The sequence below is a fragment of the Echeneis naucrates genome, chromosome 7 (assembly GCF_900963305.1).
Source record: "Echeneis naucrates chromosome 7, fEcheNa1.1, whole genome shotgun sequence".
Lineage (NCBI taxonomy): Eukaryota > Metazoa > Chordata > Actinopteri > Carangiformes > Echeneidae > Echeneis > Echeneis naucrates.
The window spans coordinates 14,076,711-14,088,154 of NC_042517.1; the positions used below are offsets into that span (position 1 = coordinate 14,076,711).

The 11,444-nt window shown below is 41.6% G+C and overlaps 1 protein-coding gene across 1 annotated transcript; it reads right to left on the reverse strand.

The window, feature by feature from the left end:
• Positions 1–427: 427 nt before the first annotated feature.
• LOC115045811 (protein Wnt-2b-A) lies at positions 428–11,123 on the reverse strand. The gene is made up of 5 exons (XM_029505728.1): positions 10,933–11,123; positions 8,107–8,327; positions 4,725–5,002; positions 3,214–3,475; positions 428–1,571 (listed from the first exon to the last, which is right to left on the reverse strand). Exons 1-5 carry the CDS (start codon positions 11,112–11,114, stop codon positions 1,342–1,344), a joined length of 1,173 nt encoding a protein of 390 aa, XP_029361588.1. The 5' UTR covers positions 11,115–11,123; the 3' UTR covers positions 428–1,341.
• Positions 11,124–11,444: the final 321 nt, after the last annotated feature.

Sequence of the window (11,444 nt, forward strand, 5' to 3'; positions counted from 1 at the left end):
AATTCCATATAACGAGGGGTGGGATAGGACCAGCAGGAGTTGGGGTTTAGGTTGGACCTTTAATCAAACACTTCCCTCCCCTTGACTGATATAACACACCCCACCCTGGTGCACACAGAATCCGTCTTTGTTACAGACATAGATTGTATTATTCCTGCCCCAGAGATGTGATAGTCGGTGTGTATCTTTGTGGGAATAACAGCAGGTTATGACAGCAGTGAAGCAGAAATTGTTCACTATCCTGCCTGGTCGCACTGATTAGTTCTGCTCTGTTGGCACTATTTAGTTAATTTCTCGCCTTTAACCTCTATGTTTGTCTGTACGAACAAAAAACAAAGATTCCAGTGTCATACTGATGCGCTGTATATTTCATATGAACATCTGTTTAGATAAGGCATTATACACAATGTTATACAAGCAAGCTGGAGAGCAGAGAAGTGAAATCTGTCTGATATTGTGGTTATCTGTGACTGAATGACCATCCGGGCTTATTCTTCGTTTCAGTTGCAGTTTCCCATTCAACACATTGAAAACTAACCTACGCTGTATGATCACAATAATGGGAGTGCTCTTCTCTCTCCTCACGTCAGCCAATGTAGTGCAGTCTCATCCACAGATGAGAAACGAAACACTTTTACAACTTAAATATTTTTTCTTTACAGTTGCATTCAAAGTTCTAACGCAGCATCCATCCATTTATTTGTCTGGTGTCCATCTCCATGTCCTCTGGTAGTCCACTGTCTGGACTTCAGTTTGGCCACACAAAGCCAAACTCATACTTAGATGTCCACTTTTCAAAGTGCACTTGTCAAGCTACTTCCCAAAGTCCAATCAAGTATTCTTTTTGGTAGATAAAAGTGTATTTCCCAGAAAAAAAAACAAAATTATGTGAGTATATGATGTTGTTGTAATAATACTGGATATGTTTGAAGGCTCAGTTAATGTAAAAATGTGTCTTTAAAGCATCATGAAAGCAGCAAATCATTTTAACGCTGAACCACACACTAGAAAGAAGGCCATCTGGACTGAATCTTTGATAAAAGCCCAATCCACCAGAACCCCAAAGTGTTCACTGGTTTCACTGTTCATCATCTGATCCCAGCAGTACAGTCACAGGGCCATTCACAAACAGGGGAAACTGGTATTAATTCATATTGATGGGTACTGAACTCTAGTGCTTTCACAGACAGGTAGAAAAGCCATGCAATGATGAACCAAGGTGGGGGCAGGGGAGGGCGGAAGACGCAGAGCACTTTCAGACAAACTTTCCCAGAATGCCATGTTCCACAGGATTTCCTGCAAAGGGGAAAGGGGTGGGGCTGCATTGCAGGAGGCCTGTCTTCAGGTCTGGTCCAACCATTCGGCTCGTTTTGGGGCCTTGCAGGTGTGAATGTCCACGGCCTCCTCACAGTCCTTACACTCCACAGAACAGCACCATTTGAATTTGCACTCGCACTTGGTGATTTGCTTGACTCGCATGGTGTCATAGCCCCGTCCACAGCACATGACCTCGCAGCCATCTGTGCCGCGTGATGTCTTGTTGCAGACCCGGCCGGCTGTGCCCAGGGAACCTGCACAGAATACAAAAATATTAACTAATGGAGTTTCTTTGAATAGTCACGCTTCTTTTCTGGTGAAATAAAGCTACTGATTGATCATTCTAATGGAAAGCCAAATGTGACTTGATTGACTGATTTGCATTTTGTATTCTATTTCAATAATTTGAGCCTTTCAAGCCAATAACCAAGACACAACCTAGATGTGTTTTTTTTTTTTTGTGTGCTTTTTCTTTATTTTAGGTTTACGTCATGGCAAACTGCAGATCAAAACAAGTGATTTGCTGATGTTGCTGGGTTAGGGTTAAGAAGTTATGGACATTTTATAATTTTCTGGCGGAGACCAAACAATTAACCAAGAAGGTCATTAATTGTTGTCTCTTGGGCTACTTCTAATGGCCTTCTGGTAAAAGACAAAACAATTCCGAATTCCTGTCACAAGATAAATTAGCATCTACAGCAAGTGCTCTTAGCTTTTGGATTGTTCATAAATATTAACAATACAACTTTGTTGCCCTCTTCAGCTCTTTCTTTCATCTTGAAAGATATGAAATGAATGTGGGAATAGCTTTGACCGGAAGTCTGAAGTTTACTCTCTAGAGATATGTTATTGATCAGCACTGAATGTATTGCCATGTTTCAAAGTCTCCCTATTACCTAATTCAGTTGCAAATGTACGTCTTATATGAATGTCATCCCCACAGAGATTAGTGCTGGTGTTTGGTGTGAGAACCTCCCTGTTCGAACAGCTACCTATCACAACAAGCTGCCCATAGAACAACAGACCCACACACACAACTATGCAGTGTTGGTAGAGTGGCCTATAGTTACACTGCCTTTCCCAAGCCACTGCTTCCTTTGAAGCCACTGTGTGTGTGTGTGTGTGTATGTGCGCTAAATGGACAGTGGAGCGTGACAGACAGACAGGCTCTCACACTCTGAGGCCCACTCTGCCCTCCAGCAACGCTTAGTTCAGACAGACAGAGAGTGAGAGAGGCTGTGACAGACAGAAAGAAGTGATTTTTTTTTTTTTTTTTTAATTAGCTGCTTGTGTCCCTAGGCTGTGGATTCCTCTGGGAAGGTGAGAAAGGGGGAGGATAGACCAAGGGAGAGGTAGACAAAGGAAGCAAGGGAGAGGCAGAAGTGGACAGAGCGTGTGAATGATGGCGGCATTGATGTCAAATATAACAAAAGCATTTCTCCAAAAGTCTTTTCATCTATTCAACCAGCCAATCAGAAGCAATCATTAGTATTTAGGTGCATCAAAGGCTGATCAACACATCCTCTGACCATGGATCTGTGTGTTTGTCACATGTGTTTGTGTGTGTGTGAGTGTGTGTGAGTGTGTGTGTGTGTTGACAGAAACTGACAGAGGTCAGGTGGTCACAGAGCGACCATGTCCCCAGGGTACAAGGATATTAGCTTCCATAGACATCACACAGGAGGCCTGCTATGTTATCTGACGACCATTACACACACACACACACACACACACACACACACACACACACACACACATAAAACAACACACTGTTCATGCATGAACATACACACAACATATAACACAGTCAGGCAATCCATCAACATTCATAAGAAAGTGCCTCTCTGCATCTTTCAGTCCAATCTACCTCCATCTTTTCTCCCTCTGCTGTCTTACCTGCTGCTTTGTCTTGCAGGCAATAATCCGGTGAGTTCTCGAAGTAGACTAGGTCGTTCTTGGTTGCATTCCTGAAGGCTTTGTTGGCCACAGCAAAGCCCCCATCCTGATTCATTGTCACCTCGATGGCGCCGTTGTATTTCCTCCTCAGGTAGTCGCCAGTCTTTCTGAAGTCTGACATGGCCATCCAACATGTCCGCAGTGTGCAAGAGCCGCTCACTCCATGACATTTACACTCTAGTTTTAGGAATCGCTTCACTGCCTGAATATATAGAGAGAAATGGGGGTTGTGTGTATGTTGTTAGGGTCATTGTGAAATCTGATTTTACCAGTTCTAAATATGCACCACTATGGTTGTTGTATTTTGAAAGAGGGTTAATAGAGAGTTAATCAAGGGTAATATCGTTACTTCCTGATGTTAACCTTTGTTTTATCCAGTCTTAATTTTGACAGGCAGTTTTCATTTATTTTTATTTTTAGTCTTTTGACAAAAATGCTATTTAATTTTAGTCATATTGTAATCATCCAAATGCTTAGATAGCTCTTGTGTCACCCCAGACACAAGATATTAAGTATTATGAGTTAAGTATTAAGTATTATTTCTTTAATTTTAATTTTGGCAACTCTTAGAATCAAGTGCAAAAAGTAAAACTTAAAATCAGATTTCTTACAACAAAGTTTCAGGTATCAGTGGTTGCAAAGAAAGGCTGCGGTTGACTTCCCCAGACACAAAGTGGTTAAGCCGCACCATCACTTCAAAAAGAGATTTGCTCTAATTAACTGCCAAAAAAAAATAACAAAAACAAAAACAAAAAACAAACAAACAAAACAAAAAAAAAACCACTTTAAGCAACTCCCTTTCCAACTTATCGTCTAGTTTTTATTCATTGCATTTTGTGTTAATTTAATCATCATCACTCAGTTGTTTTTTTTTTTTTGTTTGTTTGTTTTTTTTATTAGTTCTCATTTTGTTTTGGTTATTTGATGAACATTTTCAGGACTAAGGTAACCCTGGTTTCATCTCATTATTGTCTATGTTCCCAATCTGCCAGCCAGGCTTCACAGGATGATATTATAATCATACTTTTACAAAATTTTTGCAATATTTTGTATGAATAACCACTTGTTTGTTGGTTTGTGCGAAATCCACTTTAAAGCCCAAGTTAAGAGTGTTGCATACTGTTATCATTGAAGGGATGTGCTCAGGACCATAATTCACACCTTTTGGATTTGCCCAATTAAATTTAAGGCCTTCACATAATAGTGAGAGAATAGGCCTAAATATATATTCCAATCTATTCACGTTAGCACTGAAGGTTAAATGATTATAATTTAAATGTCAATTTCTTCACATTCTTACAAAGAGGATCTCTAAAACTAGCTGTAAAGTATCTCCATTATGCAGAGATTGTACATGACAGGTCAGCATTGCAAGGAGTAACACTAAAGGTATGGTTTAATATATTTTATTCTATTTATGCAATTTTATGTTGATATTATCACCCACTTACTGTTCTGCCACAGCGGTTGTTGTGTAGGTTCATGAGCGCCCGTGCATCTCGTACAGTCCTTTCTTTGGCATCTATAAACGCTTTGGCAAACTTTATCCCATAATTGATATTATCGCTACAGCCGCCCCAGTCAAACTCTCCTCGCTCGTCGCTAGCCCGGCCACGCTTGTGTGGATCACAGTTACATGTTTTCAGTTCCCCCTGACTGCAGGCTCGAGTAAGTGCATATACCACTCCAGCCGAGGAGATGGCGTAGACGAATGCTGCTTCACGACTGCCTGAGAGGGAGAGACAGGGAGCACAAATGGAAAAAATGTATATAGATTAAATACAAGATGTTATACATAAAATCGTTCATGAACTTAAGTCTTACAGCTGTGCAGTTCACATATTAACATGCATACACTGATGCATACAGTATACATACAGTATAATGCCATGACCAGGCTTGGGTGTGAGCCATCAGGATGTGAAGGTGCAGCTGACGGGCACATATCAAGCCTGATGTGGAGTATAGGACAGCTCTGTTTAAATATTATCATGGAAATAATTCTAGCTGCGGGGCCCTCCTCTGCTCACATAAATTGTTTAAAGACAGACACAGCGATACCCCATTAATCAGCGCCAGGATTATGTCATGACAGCATTATCTACCATTGCTGTGCTCCTCTGCTCCTTTCTGGTCTCTTTAGTTCCTTAGATGACTCATCTATTTTACAGCCAAAGACACATAGAGAATTAGACATAGTGTTTGGTCACAGTTGCCTTTTCCACAGTTGTTTTTTCTGGGAATCATTGTTCCAAAAAGCAACATAGCAGCAGGAAGCATTCAAACTTGTCTGTCTTAAGTTACATGGTCAACCTAACAGACGTAAGTGCTTTTCACTTGTTCTCTCTGTACTAAAGGACAGAAAGGACTTTATTGTCAACATTATAGGCTTATATGGCCTAAGTTAGTCAGGTTGTCTGTCAAGCACTTACCTCCACAGCCACATATTAAAACAACAATCGGCCGTGGATGTTACAGTCTGGAAACATTGCATTGATTAATGAAAAGTTACTTCAAAAAGAGTTTTTAAGTAATAGCCAAATCAGTGTCTTTTTGCCGCAAGAAACATCTGCAGCTAATCTTGAATCAAAAAATAATACTAATCCTGCAATTACTATTTATTAATGATTATGTACCTTCATGGTACACGCCTGGTGAATTCTTTCTATTTTACCTTCAGGTTGAAATGTCAACTTAGCATACACAGTATCTCATACCTTGCATAGAAAAAGTGTTTGAATTAAAATAAATTTAATTCATAAGGCACCAAATCATGGCAGACTTTATTCAAGGCACTTTACATACAGATCAGGTCGAGATGAAGTAGAAATAGAATTATTTAAAGAGACCCAACAAAGGATTTGTTGGGTTACTTCTGGCCATTTTTCACATACAGGAAACAGGGGGATAGAGAGAGAAGGGGATGACCTTACAGCAGAGGTCTCAGATCAGAACTGAACCCGAGACGCTGCAATTAAGTAGCATGCACACGAACATTTCAACCACCCAAGGAAGATTGTTGCCACGAAAGGCTTTTCATCTTCCAGGAGGATCAGCTTTAAGTGACTTCAATAGCTTTGCTGTCGTACCAACCTCTTTAGAGAATTTGCACTACTGTTAAGTCTCTGAGAAAATTGGCTGTTTATTTTGACTCTCGCTTTCATATCAAGGTTCATATTAACTTTGCAATCTTTATGTTATGCCTGGTGTGGTTTTACATAATGCCCACACAAGACTGCTCTTCAGCTGCACTTTTCAGTCATCTATCTCAAATGTGACAGAACAGACATGCTATTATTTTAATCAGGACAGCTGTCTACGCAGACCTGCGCTTCTTATGTGTAACTGACCTGAAACGTCTGTGTCTCTGTGTTGCCAAAATGTGGGTGGCAACATAGCACCACTGTGTTTGAAGGCATCCTAGCTCCAAACCTCCAGGGACACTGATGGATGACTGAAGCCGCTGCACTGCTGCTTTCACCTCACAACCCATGTAAACACAGTGGTAGGCTTAATCTAATGGTTATATCAGCCTGCAGTTGCTTATGAGCAAAGGTACATAGTACAATTGTGTTTGAACTGTCTATAAAGTATATAAATTCTGCAGCATTGTTGGAGAAAACTGTTCGTTGAGGCAATTTATTACTATATACGTAAAGCAAATATGGGGTGAAAGGATAATCACTCATAAAATAAATAAGTACTAGCACTTCAAAATAACATTACAAAGGTTTTTGACAAAATTACTGATTGTGAGATGCAGCACTCGATCTAAAAATAAGCAATGCACTCACTCTTCAAACCTATCTGAAACAATCCTGGGCCAGAGGAGTTTTTGTGATCCAACCTGCTTGTTCTGTATTCACCGGAATGTCCCGTTTCATCGGTGGGGTGGGGAGAACGGGGTAGTGGGTGGTGAGGGGGGTATGTGGAGGAGGATGGAGGAGGGCACTGCTGGTCATCATTCAAACCTGCACTGTTTGTCTGACAGTGAGAATATCTCTCTAAATATTTACATCTACATTACTGTTTATTCGTCTCCACCACACATACACACAGTCTGTATCTCTATATCTGCTACTTTTTTCCATGCATCGTTAACCTCCACATATGGCTGGAAGAGGGACAATAACACCCAAAGAGCAACATTTACTACATTTGGAGAGCTGCTATCTTAAAAAGTGCAACCTGCCTCCAGATTCACCGCAGTTATTGCAGGTTAAAAAGCAGTTTCGAGGAATCCTCCCTCAGATGTAATAAAGGAGAAATAAAAGCACAATCCAGGACCATCGCTCATGTCGTGCCTTGTCTTAAAATATTACTCTGCATACTACAGCTACAATACTGCATTCAAATTGCTGCAGAAATTACATCTACAGTGGTTACCGCCAATCATATCCAAAATGAGGCATGATGAGTCATGACAGGAAACGTATTATCTTTTGTGCAGAATTGCCATCTAACTTCAAGACACAAGGGGCCCTTTTTACTGAAGGGCCTCTCCTCTTGTGTCATCTAATAAATTTCTGTGATTCAGACTGTCAACAATCACAACAACCCTTTATACAAAGACAAAGACTGGGTGCATGTTAACGTGCATCTGAGGTCTTGCAGGATTGGAAAAACAAAATGACTACAAGCCCAGATCTCAAAGTCTGTGTGTTTATTGACGAGGCGTAAGGCATTACAACAGTCCATTAGTGACTATAAACACGGAGCAGCAGCGTATGTTAGTATGAGAAGATTGCAGAAAGAACAGTGAGAGGAGGGTAGAGAGGGGAAGACAACGATAGACAGCCAGATAGACATACATGTAGACACACGTGGACTTACTCCGCAGAAGGACGCGTCCAAACACAGTGTGGTCACGGTCCAGTGTGCTGCAGTTCCAGCGATGGTGTCTGAATTGGTGTTGGCATTCTCTTATCCACTCTTTGGTGCCCTCGCCAATGGCCTGCATGATGTCGGGGTGGCGCTGGCAGAGTTGCCGCTGCTTGTTTACCAAGCCTGGGATGTTGTCACAGATCACACGGGCTCCCAGGGCACCAATGTACCTGATAATGCCACAAAAGAGAGAGAGAGAGAGGAAAGTCAATGGTGACCTGAATTAACATTAAGACTGAATAAATAAGAATCACCTGAACTGGATGGGCATCATTGAATGCACTTAAGCAGTTATAGTGTATTGCAATGGCGATGGTGAGTAGCATGAAGGAGCGCTGCAGTAACAGTCTTTTATGAGTCAGAGTTCACTACACTTAACAGTTTAAGGTTTGCGAGTAGGAGGGGAGTGGAAACCATTTACTCCACTCTCCAAATAAATAAGCACTTAACCTCTCCCCACAAGACCTGCCTGTGTATGTGAGTTTAAATGTTTCCCAAAAGGATAGCTGAAATCACGTTGTCACAAATCAGAGGAAGAAGCCTGGGGCCTCTAATAACTCTGTCAAAATAAGACCCCATTTACTCACTTAACTCTTGTCTGTTTTCTGCCTGATCACTCTCATCTTACACGCACTTCTACTACATGCTTCTTCCAAGCTTCCTCCTTGTCCTAATAAAACAGACTTTTATTGTATGCTATTGAGATAAATGCTGCTTACACTAAACAAACGCTAAACCAAATTATGACATGCCTCTAAATGGGCGCATGGGACCTCTCAGCTTGCTGGTTGCTTGGCTTTGGCTGGTCCGTGAGGGGAGGTCAGGGGAGCGTGTCGCTGTGTGGTCGTGTTTTATGGGGTCATGCAGTAGGATTGGGACTGGAGGCTATCTACTCCCCTGAGCGCGATTAGAGAGGAGGAATAAGAAGAGAGTGCTCATCAAAGGAAACAGGCAGAGCAGCAATTCATGCTTAATTTTCTCTCTCTTTCTCTCTGAAAGTCAGGAGCATTTGCAGATTTTATAGGATAGTAAATCACAGTCCGTAGGTCTAAAATAACATGCAGTCAGGTCCTGTGACTACACTGTGGATAACAGGAAAAAGCCAAGTAGGGACACTGAAGACTTTGGCTGACTTCTGATGATCTAACTACAACAGGAGGAGGCAGTTATACCTAGAAGTGAAATTAATATTCAATTCATTTTATGCAGCATCATCAATAAGTACGTGTTTCCTGTCAAACTGGCTGGGGATACATAGGTTCTGAGAATGAATGGAAATCAAATTAAGTTACGCTACTTGTCAAAGGAGAGAACAAAGGTCTGATCAATATATACACACACAAGGTGATGCATCAAGCAAATTTATTACCCATGAGGAATATACTTAGATGGACATATATCACTAAATGATTTATCACAATTACAAACTGTGTGCCTTATGTACATTATGCGATACAATACTTTTTTTAACTGGCCCAAGAGGCCACAGGATCATTTTTTGTGACCCTCATCGGGTGTTAATGTCCCAGATCGGTTAATATCATCACTTACTGTACCCCTGCAGAAATGTGATAAACAGTTAAATAGTGTGTCCCCCTCCTGTGAATTCCCCTTAAAGCCAATAATGCCCAGCCAAAGCCTTTACACACACTCTTCCCACTACTCCCTATAACTGTTTTTAATCTACACAAACTATTAGGCATTCCATTACCCCCATACCCGCCCACACACAGACACTTCTCCTATAAACACACTCACACAACTGGACGTTTTTACGTATGTTATTACGCAGGCAATGAGAGCTTTTTTTCACCCCTCACCTATGCTCTACATGGCTGGTTTGGGGGTATTTTCAGTGAAGTCATTCGTGGGTTTGTGTGTGTGTGTGTGTGTGTGTGTGTGGTACCTGGTGAATTAATGACTGCTCTGCCTTGTCTAATGCAGGTTCCAGCTGAGCTGAACACGCGTTCAGCCAACAGCGCCGACATAAATTACTTTTATCGCTCTATTATTATTTTTCATTACGGCAGGCCAACAAACTGACAGGGGGAAAATGCGACTTAGAAATGAAATCCTAAGAACTTTGAGTCAAACTCATAACTTTGCTTATTCTCACCATTAATGCCCCATTACATTGCTGTCTGTCTTTTTTTTTTCAGGGGCGAGTCAATTCGAATTAAATTAAATGATGACAGAAAAACACATGAAGAGTTTTCCTTTGCATTCATTACCCCATAAAAATTACAAGGCGGCGCACTCATTCATGACAAATTATAGCCCATGAAATCCCACGCGTTTAAGCTATTTGCAGAAAAAATAGGCAGGAGAATAATAAAGTATGAAAGGTTGCCGGCAACACTGATGAGAACAGTAGGCCTATGTAGTACAGCAGGCCATAATAAATGAACTGATAGAAAACCCTCAAGCCTCATAATGGCGTTGTGTGTCTGCTGTTGAATAATTGTTTCTCCGAATTAATTGGAATGGATTTTGCTCCTGGTTTTGGAAAGGGGCTGTTAAAATAAATGAAATGTGTTGGCAATCCCCAAGTTTTTTTTTTTTTCAAGAAACTCCCAGCTGTCCCACTTTCAAATGATTAAGATCGATAGATGTTAAAATCGCAGTTCATTGTCTTCTTAGTTTACAGTCAGTCTTAATTTAATGCCAGCTGTTGTAAATAACACCATTAGTAATAATAATTGTGCTCGTCGTGACAATACTAATATTCGTGGCAGTAGGTGATCAGGCGTGGAGGTGTGACGGATGCGGACTCACCACCATGAGGAGTCCACCCGAGGCGTCACCAGCAGCAGCAGCAGCAGACACGCACAGTAAATCCTCGAACTGGCACCGAGATTTTGATATGAAGAAGACCGGGATGAGAGTCTCGCTCCCGGCGAACCAAAGCTCCGAATCCGCGCAGGCCTGAGGCTCAAAATCCTGTTTAAACCCAGCATGACTGCGCTTTCTTTCACCACGCAAAAGTTCCCGGGAAAAAAAGAAAAAGTTCGTTGTCTGAGTAAAATGGGCAAATTTGGTTGAGATCTGGTGTGAAGCAGGCAGAGCACCCATTCATTAGGTCAGTTTTGGCCCGTTATCCGCTGTGCGGCTCCATGCAGCGCGGCTGTCAAGACTGTGCGGTGGTGCGTCTTTTTCTGTGCCATGTGCGCACCAGACTCTCCACTGAGCACTTCAGGCTGCCGACAGGAGCTTTACCTGATGGGGCAACAAGTGCCGTCCGTTTCACATCTGCATCTCAGCTCCCCAAACACATATCCTTGGTTTGT